Source organism: Sminthopsis crassicaudata, chromosome 5, assembly GCF_048593235.1.
Source record: "Sminthopsis crassicaudata isolate SCR6 chromosome 5, ASM4859323v1, whole genome shotgun sequence".
Classification (NCBI taxonomy): domain Eukaryota; kingdom Metazoa; phylum Chordata; class Mammalia; order Dasyuromorphia; family Dasyuridae; genus Sminthopsis; species Sminthopsis crassicaudata.
Window position 1 is genome coordinate 80,106,767 of NC_133621.1, and position 15,633 is coordinate 80,122,399.

At 33.5% G+C, this 15,633-nt stretch overlaps 1 protein-coding gene across 10 annotated transcripts in view; it reads right to left on the reverse strand.

Moving 5' to 3' along the window:
• ZMYND11 (zinc finger MYND-type containing 11) overlaps positions 1 to 15,633 on the reverse strand; it is a 148,634-nt gene that overhangs the window by 78,141 nt on the left and 54,860 nt on the right. For 8 of the 10 annotated variants that reach the window (XR_012482238.1, XM_074267286.1, XM_074267285.1 and 5 more), the window contains one exon: positions 2,823 to 2,956. Coding sequence is in view for 7 of the 10 variants with exons in the window: in XM_074267286.1 (XP_074123387.1) it covers positions 2,823 to 2,938 (116 nt within the window). In the remaining 3 variants the exon portion in view is untranslated. Of the gene's footprint in view, positions 1 to 1,676; positions 1,712 to 2,822; positions 2,960 to 7,982; positions 8,006 to 15,633 lie in introns of those variants that run through there. The other 2 variants (XM_074267283.1, XM_074267291.1) reach the window with 2 other exon arrangements.

Sequence of the window (15,633 nt, forward strand, 5' to 3'; positions counted from 1 at the left end):
GGATAAGTAATTTCTAATGAAAAACAAAATTAACAAGAATATCTAAGTCAGGCCTTTCTTTTGGATTTTATATTATTAAAACACTTAATAAAGAGTGTTTTGACATCAGAAGGCTACCATTAACTGTATTTAAAATCAAACTGCTAAAAATTTTAACATTATTTAATTTATAATTTATTTTGCTTTATCAAGATAAATGTTTATTACATAATACAATCCAGTGAAATATTCTCTTCAACGGTACAAAAAGGATGAAACATTTTAAAGACATTTAATTTCTTTTTTAAAATATAATTTTATTTCATGAAACATTTCCCAATTACATTTAACATTTTTATCATTCATTTAAAAAATTTTTGAGTTCCAAAGTCTTTCCATCCCTCACCCATTGTGAAAGCATGTAATGATATTGATTATATATGTGAAGTCCTGCAAAATACATTTCCATATTAGCCAAGACATACTTAGTTTCAATAAATATAGGAAATAGATTTTAACTAACATTGTGTAATATAACAGTCCATATTCTTTCCCAGTTTTGATATAAAATTTATTTTTTTTTTGAAATGAGGATAATTAAAGAATTTAGAAAATAACTTTTGTTTCTTGAGAAATCTAAATAGAACAAATTGGAAGTCTGTTTCCATGAAGTCTGGCAATAAATTTGTAAATCATTGATCCTAAGTTTGTAAGATCATAAACCTAAAAATCTCAGAGTCACTTGGTCCATCCTGTCATTTTAAAGATAATAAAACATTCAAGGTATTCTGCAAACTGGCACTACTCTGTTTCAATCTTATTCTATATGTTTTCTACTTTGGCCAAAGTTTCTTAATCTGTTCTTCTCAACCCCATATGGAGTTATGTAACTAAATGTGGGGATCACGAAAAATCTGGCAACAATAAAAGGTTTCTGAAAACAATGATCAAAAATTAATTCAAAATCAAATGTATAATGAATTCGAGATGTTTCTGGCAGTGCTTGCCCATGTTGCATCACATTACTTCACTGCAGCCTTGGTTCTGAACCACAACATGCACACTTAGCACTGTGCATATACGAATGCTGCCAGAAAAACTTGGCTCAGATTCAAAATACACTGCATAAAAATTTTCTGGGTGAAAAGGGGTTATGAATGGAGAAAGTTTAAGAAGCCCTGCTTTAGGCAATTTCTACTGAGTTCCTTCCCATTCCCTATACATATCCCACACATTCTTACTTATATTGTTGTTCATAGATCTTTAAACCTGAAATAATCCCCACTCACCTACCACAATCTCCTTTGAATTCCTTTAGAGTCCAACTCATATAATATTAAATTAAGATTTATATAACACTTTAAGATTATTAGCAAATTTTTTATATATATCTCAGATGAAATCTATTAGGAAAACTTGCTGAATACTATCATCCAGTAATGATTTTCCCCTCTTAGATCTTATGGAGCACTTCATTTATATTTTTGTATTAAGATCATTTGAACATGTATGATATCTTTCTGCTATGAAGGCAGGAACTATGTCTTATCTAACTTAGTAATTCATCCAGAATCTAGCATATGCTCTCTGATCACAACAGGTTCTTAATGTTAGTTGGGTTGATCTGACTTGAAGACTATCCCTTGGTTTTTCCACTGATTATAGACCTATTGGTATTTTTATTATTATTTACTCACTTTACTTTCCAATGCCTTTACTATCCATTCTCTTTCTGAAAAAAAAAAAATACACAACCAAGTATGGCATATTAGTTTGGCAATCTAACATAGATTAATTAACTAACTAATTATCTAACGATCTCTAGCCAGACCACAGATAGGTTTTATTTTTTTTTTTGGTTTTATGCTTCAGTGTGTTTATAGGATGCTGATGTTTGCTTTCACTACTTTGAGCTACTTCATATTAAAAAGCTATATAGTTCTTAGTGTCATATTACCTATCTACATATTAAATTTAGAAACTGAGCTACCAAAAACATTTATTTCAAAGCCAACTTTATGTCAGATGCTTATTGCTAGTTTCTTTCTCATCCCTAAATTCTACAATTTGATGATACTAAAGTATAAACTGAGATTCTATTCCTTGAACATTATGCCTGCTAGTGTACATTCATGAGATATATTTGGTGGAAGAGATCGCTGAGGGGGACACAATATGCCAGCATGACAGGTGAAGTTGATGGAAGAGCTTTTTGGAAGAAGATACACTGCTTGGAAAGATATATGAATCCACACTTTCAATATTTCTCCTCACTAGATCGTAAGCTCCGTGAGAGGAAGAATGATTTTTCCCTTCTTGGGATCCCAAAAACTTAGGACAATGCCTGGAACATAATTTGTGTTTAATAATTGCTTGTAGACTAAAGACTTAAGGTTTTCCCCTTGAGTGAGTTTGGGACTTCTCTTAGATTCAGCTGAGACCTCCCTCATCTTGCTCCCAGCAAAGAGCTCTTTCATCAAACTGACATTTTCTGATATTTTCTAATGTGTAGCACTTCTCTAATTTCTGTTTGCTATTTTCCCTAAAAAGGAAAAAAAAAAAAGTAAATCTAGCTATTGGTGATAGTCTTCTGTATAAACAGAAATGCATGTAAAAAGGGTAAAGCAGTTCAGTGTAAACTGAGAAGTATACTCATTGCTTAAGAGTGACCTGGGAAAAAGTTTTTTTGGATCCATCATAATTCTTTTCTCTGTAACAACCCTACATTATAAAAATGAAATTTGTAAATACTGATTTATTTTATCAATCTTTTTTAATGGAGTTCACAAAGATTGCTATATTTTTAGAATCCACTTAAAATGTTTATTATAAATGCTACTTACTTTGTAATGCGGTCAATGTTAGCAATTTGCTTCTGGTTTCGGATGATCTCAATAGCTGCCCAAAGATGCTGGATAGCTTTTGTGTCTGCTTGTCGTCTCTTTGTTAAGCGTGCCATGACCTATTCACGTTTTTGCTGCAGTAAAACACAAAGAACATACATATACTGAGTTATGGAGTTAAGTATACTAATATGTCTTGTAATAAATGGAACTATTGGCAATTCTTGATTTAGGGAAAAATCAATACAATTTCTAAAGCATCAAGATTATGATTCTAAGTAAAACCTTAGGGCACCAAACAAATATATTATTTTTTTAAAATACCACAGCAGGCAGTCCCAGGATAGCTGAATTTTCTTTGCTTTATACCTTATTTCTCTACTACTTCCAGTGGAACCATGAGACTCACATATAATTACTGTCACATTCCTTTTATTTCTCTAAAACCAATTTAGCACTTCTATTCCTAAACAGGCCCACCACTCTCCATAAACCCTGTAAAAATTAGCATTTTTCATAGAAAGGCCTTCAGGAGAAGCAACAATTGTTTATAGAAATGAATACAAATAAGTTTGGTTTTTGTCTGAATATGAAGCATTTAGGCTAATAAAAAGAAAGACACTTGGGGCAGGTAGGTGGTACAATGGATAGAGAACTAATCCTGAAGTCAGAAAGACCTGAGTTCAAATTTGACCTCAGACACTTACTACTTCCTAGCTGTGTGACTCTGGGCAAGTCATTTAATCCCAATTGCCTTGGCAAAACAAACAAACAAACAAAAACTAAACCACTTAAAACCATATATTATATAATATTTTAAAAAATAGGCACTTTCTTCTCCATTGTTACTTCTGTTTACTCTAAATTCTATTTCAGGGTTAACAGGTGCCACAATATAGACTATGTTTAAAAGTTTTAAAGGAAACAAGAAATGTCATTTATTTTAGTGGAAGCCTGTATATATAAACACAAAATAATAAAAATGACTGTTTTTAAAATAGGTTTCCACTATTTTTGAAAGGAACCAAAATTTTAAGCATTTAAAATACATAGGAACCTTATCTAAATAAATTTTCCTAGTTTCAAATGTATAAATCTTGAAAATATTGTTTTACATAAACTGAAATATTAATCCTAATAAAGCTATTTTGGCTGAAAATAATATATATATATATATATATATATATATATACACATGCCAGCTCCAAATGAAATAAGCAACTCAAAAATAAAGGCTATGTCATATATAGAGGAAAATGGAAGGATGTATCTTTTAGAATCATAGTGAGGGGCAGAATTCAATATCTAAAAAATTAGATTAAAAGACACAATTTTTATTATAGCTAATGATAAAAGTTTTGTGCAAACAAAAACCAATATAACTTTAACAAAAAGAGTGTCTAATTAAATTTTTACAACCACAACAGAAAAGAAATTAACATAATGATATATGATTATTGAAAAATAACTAAATAACAAAATATGGGCCGTTATTTAATGCATAAGTTGTCAGTAGCTATGAATCATATTTAAAAGAAAAAAATTATGTGGGGGAAAAATGCCCCAAGTGACTAATCACAAGAGAAATGCAAAATAAAATAACCTGCGGTTTTAACTCATACCCAGTGAATCAAGAAAATTTACAAAAGATGTCGGTTTATACAGTTGTTTTTAGACATGTCCAATTCTTCATGACCCCATTTGACAAAGATGCTAGAGTGGTTGACTGTTTCCTTCAGATAAGGAAGCTGAGATAAATAGGGTTAAGTGACTTAGCTAGGGTCACACAGCTACTAAATGTCTGGAGCTAAATTTGAGCTCAAGAAGATAATCTTCCTGATTAAAAGCCCAGTCAATCAGAAAAGTCTAACCTAAAAAATATCTTGGAATTATGCAAGAAAAGTTTCTAAACTGTTTATTCTCTTTGTCCCAATGATATCTAAAAATGATTTTGGAACAAGGACATAACATAATCTGATATGAGCATTAGGATGATTAATCCAGGAGCAAGTATGAAAGATGGATTAAATAGTAGAGATTCTAGAGGATGGAAATCAGGTTACTAAAAATAACTCTTAAAACAAAGTAACCAACTTGTACATTGTTGGAAAGATAGTAAAAGTCTAGAAATGTGAACCCAGAATCTAATAATCTTTTCAAAATGCATCATGACTGACAAAAGAATAAATGTACTATAATTATAGCAATAATAGGAAACTGATTGAATGTAGGAGGTGAAGAAATAGGAGAAGCCAAAGCTTTAAGCTTTGGTAACAGTGACTGTACAGAAATGGGAAACTAAGAGAAGCAGCATCATTGGAGGCAAGAAAACATTTTTAATTTCAGCCTGGGTTTGTCTGTATGCTATGCTAACTTGGTATGATGTCAAACATTAGTCCTTTCCTTACCCATTTTAAACATTTAATAGATAATGTTTTTTCTAGTAGAACTATTTTTTATGAGCTATCAATGGGAAAACTGAAATAATTTGAAACTTGTTTACTGCAAAATATTATAAAAGGCAATCTGCTGTTATATGTCAAAATAAATAGGATCTTCAGAAATAACTATACATAGTACAAAGAAAATGTGGTAAAACAACTAAAACCTACCTAAAAAAAAATCAGTACTGGTAGAATGATTAAAAGATAATGCCTTTGAGCATTAGCAGAAATATTAAGGAAGAGATGAAATAACCAATCAAATGTAAGAACATAAGAGCAACTGACTTTTTAAATTTCCTGAAAGTTTTAGGTAAAAAAATAACAATGAGCCACAGATGACTAAGAGTTCATTTAGAGGCAAAGAATTTCCTTCTCAAAGTTTAATAAAAACAATTATAATTATAAATTACAAAAGCAATTTGTAATTATTGGGAGGAAACAGAGACAGATGATCCAGAGAATAGTATAACCAAATGAATATATGGTTTCCTAGACTAGGGTGGTAACAAACAGTGCTGCTATACTCTACCATCACTTAACTACACTTAGAGTACTAAGCTGAATTCTCAGCACATTTTAGTGAAGTCGCTTTGTCCAAGGAAGGATAACCACAGACATGAAGGGAACTTGAATTTATATCAAATTAAAAATTGTTTAAATTGGAGAAGAAATTATGTTTATATTTGAGGGGAAAAAACATTAAGGTATGACAATTGTCATTAGGTATTCAAAGAGTCATCCTGGAATGAAAATGAAATTTGCTGCTGAAGTCAGAACTTGTAACATTTCATGGAAGGCAAAAAGGAGAAAATTTGATGTTTCTTTAAGGGAAAATATTTATTATAATTAAAAGTTTCCAAAAGTATAACAAACTGTTTTGGGAATTAATAGGTCAGCAGGGGTCTTTAAGCAATGATTGGATGATCCTTTGACTGGTGTATTAATAGGAGATTCTTGTTCAGGATACTAGTCCTTCTTAAGTCTTTTAATTTATGAAGTTATTTGGTAAATTATTTCAATGATATGAATATTTTTAAAATGCAAAATATTCAGATTAACATAATAAGAAATAGAAGGTTTAAGCAACTCAGTCTCAAAGAAATAAAAGTCATAAATTACAAAGAAATAAAAAAAAACACATTAAATTACAAAGAAATAAAAAAGTCATAAATTACACATCATCACATAATGTGTAATTTAAATTGTAAAGGTCCTGTCGTCTCTAAGTTATAATCCTTCTCTGGGAGGAGATCTCTTTTCTGTATGAATCTTTCCCTCTGTGAACAGGTTTCTTGAGAGGCTTCTGGAGCCTCCAGCCAGCCTCTTCTTTTTCCTGAATCCTGGCTCTGAATCTCCTTCAGCTCTTGTCCTTCCCAAATCCAGACTGCTTCTGACTGCCATCTCTACTCAAAGTCCTGGGCTAGACTCTCCTTGTCCTACTGCCCTCCTCTTTTATCCTAGCAGAGAATGGGCTAGTGAGAACTCAGGGGCCTATGGGAAACACTTCAACCAATGAACTTGCTCCCTCTAAAGGTGCAAACTCCTTTAAACATGTAAACTCTCCCTCAGAAGTCCAAAGGTTTAAACTCCCCTTAAAGGCCAGAACTAAAGGTGTGAATTCTGAGCTAGAGAATTGCCCAGACAACCTGAGTTATCACCTTGTAATCATAACAAGTTTCCAAAGCACAAAAATCAAACAAACCCAGGACCAGATGGATTTACAAGCTGATTCTATTGAATTGAACATTTAAAGAGCAATAATCCATTTTAAAACTACAAAGTTATTGGAAAGAACTGGATCCAACCAGATTCCTTTCGTATAAAACAATAGGAAGTCAAACCAGATAATGTTTTGTGTGTAATAGAGAAAGATAACTACATAATCCAATATTCCAAACAAACATTTATAATACAATTTTAGCAAGGAGAGTGCAACATGTCAAAAAACATACTCTAGGTTAATTTTATACTAGGTCTGCAGGGCAGATTCAAAATTAAGAAAACATATACATATTTGACTATATTAAAAATTATGAACAAGATTATATCAATAGATGCAGAATTTTTTTATAAGGTGCAATATCCATTCCTGTCAAAAAGATTAAAAAGGCATAGAAAAAATTGTATGACAAGTAATATGGCAAGTATATATCTAAAATCTAGAGTCAATAAATGTACCTTTCTTAATATTACAAAAAGTAAATATTTAAATCTAGAGTCAGCATTATTAATGGGGGAAATTAGAGACATTGATGAAAAGATAAAACTAGGATGCCAGTGATAATTTTTTAATACATGGTAGAAAATAATTAAAAGGAATTGAGGAGTTAAACACAGGCAAAGTGAACACAGAATTGTCACTTTTAGCTGATGACATGATAGGTTTACTTGTAGAATCTTAAGAGAGAGTAAACTAAAAAAATTAGCTGAAATGATGAACTTCAACAAAGTTGCAGGGTATAAAATGAATTAATGTAAATCATTAGCTTTTCTGCCAACAATTACTAACAACACCTGGCAGGAAGAGGTAGATATGGAAATAAAGATTCCACTTAAAATAATTGCAGCAAATATAAACTACTGGGGTGTCTACTTACCAAAACATATAAGAATCAAATTACTACAAGTACATACCATTCTTTACTCAAATAATGATCTAAATAATTAAGAAAAATTAAATTCCCACAAATAAACCAAGTCAAATGATAATACTAACCTATTTACTCTGTGTCATACCAAATGATTACAGCACTAGGAAAAATAAAAATAAAAAGAGCTCATCTAAAAGGGAAAAAAAAAGATCTGAAATCATTAAGGACAATACAAAAAATAAAATAGGAATGAAGGAAGCCTAATAGTACAAGATCTTAAACTAGACTTTTAAAAAGCAAGAAAAAATCATAACAATTTGGTACTGAATAAGAAATATAGAGACTGATTAGTGGAACAGATCAGATATACAATATATAACAACAAACAGGAATGTAACCTAATGTTTGATAAACCCAAACATTCCAGATGTGAGGGTAAGACTTCCCTATTTGACAAAAAATGCTAGAAAGAATGGAAAAGCAATTTTGTAGCAAGTAGGTATAAATAAATATCTTATACTATGTAACAACAAAGGCAAAAAGATACATAATTTAGACAGGGAAGATGATATAAACAAAAGAGAGCATCAAGGAAATCACCTGTTGAGATCTAGAAAGAAGGGAAGAAATCATCACCAAACAAGAGAGAGAGAGGACTTAGTAGAAAAAATGGATATAATGGATATATATAAATAGGAAGTTTTCAGAGGAAGAAATTCAAATTATCAATAATTATAACAAAATCATGAATTAGAAAAACACAAATTAAAGCAACTATGAGGTTCCACCTTATACTCACCAAATTGACAAAAATAACAAAAAAAGAAAAAATAAAACATGCTGGAGTGGCTAAGGGAAAACAAGTTCATTAATGCATTATTGGTGGAAAAGTTAACTCATCCAGCTATCACAATTTGGAACTATACCCCCAATTTTTTAAGGTGTGCATACCTTTTGATCTTATGTTACTAGTAAGCCTATACTCCAAAAGACAGCAATGAGACAGGAAAAGGAGCAATATATACAAAACTATTTATAGCAACTCTTTTTGTAGTAACAAAAAAATTGGAAAATGAAGAGGTGCCTATTATTTCCAATACATGAAGTTATTATATGAATGTGATGGAATACTATTGTACTATAAGAAATGATAAAGAGGGAAGTTCCAGAGAAACTTGGGAAAACACATGAACTGAAGGAGGGAAATGAGCAAAACCAGAACAATTTATACAATAACTTTTATTGTAAATTTTAAATACATGTTAAATCATTTTAAAGGCAATTTTGAATTTAGAATTCTAATCAATAAATAACAACTCCAGAAGATTCTTGATGAAACATGCTGCCCACCACCCAAGAAGTGATGGAATTAGTGTAGATTAACGTATTTATTTGTTTCTTCTTGGACATATGTACTGGGGTATTTGTTTTATACAAGTATACATGCTTGCACTCAGAATTTTGCTTTTCTTTCTCATTTGGGTACTGGGAAGAGATGGAAGAAAAATCATATTTCTATAATTTAAAAAATATTTTAATTTTAAAATTTCGAAGTAGGAAAACTACTAGAGGAACTCAGGAAAATTGTGGAACCAATTCTAGATAATAAGCAACACACTATATTGAGAATTAATTGAAATATCCTCAGTAAAGCTTATGAGTCAATATTAAAAAATCTGTAAAAAGTGGCATAATCCCACCTAATATGCTCAATTTGCCTGAAGAGGGTAATCCTTACTGCTTTTAATTCCTGAGAGCTTTGAGAAACCCTAATCTTATTTACTACAAAAAAAAAAAAAAAAAAAAAAATGGGTGGGAGGGAATCAAAGGAATGTTGATCTTTTCATTTATAAGTTGTAGCTCTAGTTAGAGACCCAAAGAGTACTCTTTTCATGCAAGGAATCTCAGTAGATAATCTACTAAACCACTAATAAGCTTACTGTCCTACAAGAGGACTTTTGTGCACACACACAAAATGTATCTTAGCTCCTTTTGTAAGTAGCCAAAAATTGGAAACAAAGGGCATCTTCCTGTAGAGGAATGATTAAACAAATTATGGCACATTATTATTGTGTCATGAGAAATGATGAGTCAATTTTAGAGGAAATTGGGAAGACCTTTACTGAACTGATACCAAACAATGGCATTATAGAGAACAAATACAATGATAAACCATGAGTCCAGAAGACTAAAGATGAAACTTACTATTCACTTCCTACCAGAAAAGTGATGAACTGAAAATGCAAAGATATATGGATTTTCAGGTATAGACAATATGGGGATTTATTTACTAGTTTATGAATGTTTATGATGAAACTTGTATTTTTCTTTAGGTTTGGTTGTTGTTAAATAGGGTCAAGGTCGAAATAGATCATAAACATATGAAAAAGTACATTAAAAAAAAACATTATATGAAGGCTTTTTACCAGGTACCCTGCTCTGAATGATGTGATACAGGAGTACAGAAGTGCTGTCATACCCTGTCATTTGGTGACTCATATATGGGGAAAATAGGAAACCCCTTGATAGCCCTGTTTAGGGAGAGTTACTTCCTTCATTTCAAGGGAAGCACCCCTTTCTTTGTCATTCTCCTATACTTGGCATACCCCAAGCACCTAGGAAGCCTTGTTGGGTCATTGTTGAGCTCTATGCTTAGCATACTTTTCCTTGACAGGGGACTTCTGGTCTTGGGGACACTTGCAATTTTGGCATAATTCCACTTGGGAACACTTGCCTGTTTTCAACCTTCCTAGGATGCCAAAGGAAGTGGGTTGCTGTAATGTTCTGTTGTCTCTCAATTATAATCCTTCTCTGATTTCTTTTCTGTAAATCCTTTTCTCTGGGAGCAGGTTTCTTGGAAGGCTTCTGGAGCCTCCAGCCAGAGCGAAGGGAGACATGGGAATTAATCAGATTCTGCCTCCAAGTGTGGGATTGTGGGTTTCCCAGAATTCAATCCTAGTTTTGAATCTCCGTGAGCAGGCTTTTCTTTTAGTTCTTGTGAATCTGCTCTTGTCCAAGTGTCCCTAGTCAGCACTACAGTAGAATCTCGATTCCTCCTCTTCCTGAATCCTGTCTCTGAATCTCCTCCAGCTTCCCTGAAGTTCTCCTGGGAAGTCTTGTCCTGGACCCAATCCAGACGGCCTTCCAGAATCAATGTTGGCTCCTTATATCCTCCCAGAGAATGGGCTTGTGGGAACTCCTTCACAACCAATGAGCAAGCTCCTTTAAAAGTGTAAACTCTGAGCTAGAGAACTGTTAAGGACTGACTTAGCACCTAGTAAGGATTCTAACAACTCCCCCTTTCTTTTGATTTAGAACATAGGGTGGTCATGACCTTGAAACAGGTATGCATAAATCCATCAATATGGGAGATATTACACATAATTACATAAATTACATAAACACATAGTATCATAACACATGCTAGAAGTGATGTAACAAATAACATGATCAAATAATCATAAATTGAGAATTTATACATGTCCATAAGTCCTAGAAATAGTCATCAACAATTTTTCATCTCAAGGAAACCAATGATCTCTGCTGCTCTTTCAGTGTCAGATGTTTCTTAGATTTTCTCCTTTGTTTTGAGGTTTTTCTCCTTTTCTTTCTCTCTCCAGGTGCTTGTTGCCACCCATCTGTTTCCTTCTCTCTGTTAAAATACAAGCAAACCCTCTCTCTCAGGCAGTTGACCTATCTAATTTCCTTCTATTCACCACTTTCTAAATCTCTTCTCATCATCTGGCAATTATATTGGAGTTATTTGCACTGGATACTGCCCTGTTGGTTTAAAAGGCCTGTATTCTCCCCAAGTGTAATCCATTTCTGCTATCTGATTGCTTTTTGGCTGACTTCTCAGGTAATCCCTTTCTGCCATATGATTGATCAAATCAGAGTCTTGACCTTCTAAAGGCTCTTTGGGTGTAACTTCAGTTGCTATCATTCCCTACCTATCTTTTGATATCTCAGAGCTAGGCTCCACTTCTCATTTCCCTGGATCAATCTACATTCCGAGGCCCAATGGAAGCCCTTGTGACATTTTGGACATGGGGTTTTAGGTTTTCTCTCAGCCTGTCTTCTCACTGTATCTACATATCTACACTAAGCTCTTAGATGTCCAACTTTTCCACATTGAAAACATCAATGAGTTTCTCTGGAAGTCCTTTGCCAGGAGGGACCCTGTTTTTCCATGTTCATCATAGTCTGGGTGTAAAAAGTATTTGTTCCCACTGTAGCACAGTGTCTTATGATCTCCTCTAAAGAAGCATCTTTGTCTAGTCCCCATATAATTCTTTTGCAAGCCTCATTGACACTCTCCATAGCCAGATGTCTGGTCATTATTTCTGTAGCTGCATTCTCTCCAATAGTGCTTGTGACAGCAACTCCCAGGAATGGAATAGGAATGGAAACTTTTTTTAGCTTGTGGAAAAAATGGCAGTCCATTTCTATGCCTTAAAAAAACAGTAGTCTCTTTGCTTGCAGAATGTCTATATTGTGTGAGCAGATTCTGTTACCTTGAAAGACTTAAAATATAGTCTGCTAAAAGAAACTTCTAAGGGCTGCACTAAGAAAGAAGACTGAGGAAGATTTATCAGTATTACTTATTCACAACTTAGATTAAAAAACAAATAAATAAAAGAAAGCCTATGATTCCAACACTGGCCAAGTTGGAGCTACAAAAATAAAGCTAGATAATTAAAACTGTAAAACTACTAAAAAAAAAAAAAAATCTTAGCAAATTCTGGAGGTTTTGATTCATTCATTATTGAGGAAATTGGCAATTAGTAATTTTCAAATTGCAGGAAAGAGCTCCTATGACTATGGGGTAATTCCAGGAATTCACCCCCTTCTGAAACATGAAGTTATAAAGTACCACTAAGTAGAAAGTATTTTAAGGAAAAAATGAGGATTAGCTCTTATAACAATCTTTAAAAAGATTTTAAAAGCAATTGACAAGATTTTCATCATTATAGCCTGCCCTATTAGCCCCTCTTCTTTAAGGAGGAAGTCTGCAATGTGTCACCCCTTACCCCAAGTGCTCAAATAAATGCCCATGCTTAATTTGGAGATGTTTCAAGCCTAAATTCTTTCAGAAATGATACAACCCAAGCCCTGATACCCCAACATCTTTGGTAACTCAACATTTCTTACACCTCTCAACTCTAAGTTAACTTCCTTACTGCCAGTACCACCCCCCCCTTCACCCCGAGCCACTTAAGACTAGAGGGAAGTTTTAAGCTCCTGTGCCCCAATCAACAAGTTCTTTCTAGACAAGGGATTCTCTCTCTCTCTCTCTTTTTTTTTTTTTTTTAAATTAATTATTGGTCTGCTAACTTTTATAGTGCCTTGAAACTGCAATTTCAGGAGTTGAATATTTTCAACCTTTGCTTCCAAATTTAAAGGAAGTGACAACTTGGTTATCACATGATTATTGCAGTGTTAAAATCTACATTTGGTGATTGCTGTCCATTGAGAGCAATTTGCTTTAAGGTATAAGAGTACACATAAGAATCTAGGTGGAAGTGGCAGAGTGCACAGCCCACAACAGTTCCTACAGGCAAAACCAGCAGGTTTATTAGCCCCTTTTCTGGGGTCCTTGTGATTCCCCTTAATTTATGAACTTGCCAGGTTTCCTTAAATCATCTGGGGACAAGATCATCAGTTCTTGGAAATACAATAGTTTGGATTATGGAGTTCCAAAACAATGAATTTAGCTTGCTAAAATTTATAAGTCGATACATAATATAGAAGTTATTTCTAAGGATTGGTCTCCACACCAGAATAAGTTTAATTTGATTGATAGTATTTTTGGCAATGTATGGTTATAGTCTACACTATTTGGGATATGTGATCTTTGAGAGATGAACCCATATGAAGCTTCATTGGTGAAACTTTAAAATTAGTGAGTATTTAAAATAAAATATCTTGGAAGTATAATTGATATTGTCCAGAATTTTGAATTCAGGTATGATTTTATGGAAAATCAGTAGCCCACTATTTGAGAAAAATGCCACAAGCTACTTAGATATGATGGGGTTAGTGGCAGGGCAGAGAATTATGGAAATCCCTTTTTGGGGCACAGATTCTTCATGAAAGAATTCACAAACCCCAAATATTAAATGGTAAAAATGGAAATTTATTGTTGGATAGGAAGCCAGTTTTGCTAAGAGACTGACTTCTTTAGTGGCAAAGTCCTATTAGGGAAATGAAGGCTGACACTGAGAAGAAAATGTCTTTTCAGTGGGCAGGGTCCTGGCCACTATGCCAAAGAGGCAGAGCAAGCTGCTTTGGGCCTTCTGCAAAGAATGAGTTTAGAAACTGCCTTTTAAAAAGGAATCTTGAGGCTCAGGTTTCAGGTTGAAAAGAAAGCCAAAATCCTCAGTCCTAGATGTTTATCAATATCTGGCCCAGGTCTCCCAAAAGAATTTGAATGGGGATCTGGCTATCAGGCTAACAATAGGGGTGATTTGCCTTAGCAAGGGCCAACCAGGGGAATATGCTCTCATAGACTCTCGGGACTCTGGGGGTGAGGAATCAAAGGGGACAGAGTTTCAGAGTGATAATTTTAAAGGGAACACCATTTCACACCCTCTTCAGATGATTATGATCTTGAACTTTTACAAGTGAAGGATTGTATCTGGGCAGAAGCTGGGAAGATAAACTTTGGCAAACGTTTAAGGTAGGCTTAATTCCCTGGGATTCTCACCTATTTGTTCCCAAGTCTGACTATGAGGTAGATTTATTACTGTATGATTGACTTCAGATAAGAGTCACAGTTGATAGCCAAACAAAGCTAAATATAAGGATGCTTTATTCTGCAATGTTCATGGTCCAGCTATTTTCTTTTAAAGAAGATTTCTATTATTAAAGTAAGTGATCATAGAAGACATGAGCACAATTAAAGTCTATCTTACTGTTTATAATCTGAAAATGAATAGTTATCATATCCTGAACAATTAGGCAAATGAGTATTTGACCTCTTCATCTGCTTCTTACTAAATATATCGGCATGACTTGGGGAATTTTAAGTATAATTGGAGAAAAGTCAACATTTTCTTCATGTTCCCATGCCAACTAAACCCTCTCCTCAACCTTTCATCCTCTCCATCCAATGTCTTAATCCCCTTTAAACACTTTAGTACATGTTCCCTTGGCCATCTAAGCAGTCACTTACTGTTCACAATGCTACCATCCTGAACCCTCCTCTTTCTCATTAAGATTTGTTTCCTCTATGCTATAGCCAATTGACCTTCAAATGATGATCATACTATACTATTTCTGATCCTAGGACAGCATCCATTGGATGCTATGTCAACTAGCTCATCACCTCTCCCAGTGGAACACCTAAGACAGGGACAACTCTACCCAATTTCAGCAGAAAGCAGTTTCAGAAAATGAGACCTTTGTTTCACAACCAAAAGATCAGAGCAAAAATCTTTACCTTTTAATTTGAAAATGATCTAAGTCTACAAATTCTTTTGAGACACCTGCCTCAATCCCCACTATATTTTTGGAGTCAAACACCTACTCTCCAACATTTCTAAGAGAAAATGCTAAAAACCCCAATATATTTTTAGAGTTCAGTACTTCTGTACCCCTATGTCCCATCATGAGTATTATTAGTTTTAACAAATGACCACATTGCCACATCCCTTTTCTCCTAGAAATGGTCATTTTATATCATTTCAGATGTCATTAATAGAAAAAGGGACAAAATTTAAAATATATAGGTAGAAGCATATTAAAAACCATGGTATATTAGAATGTAGCATGAAT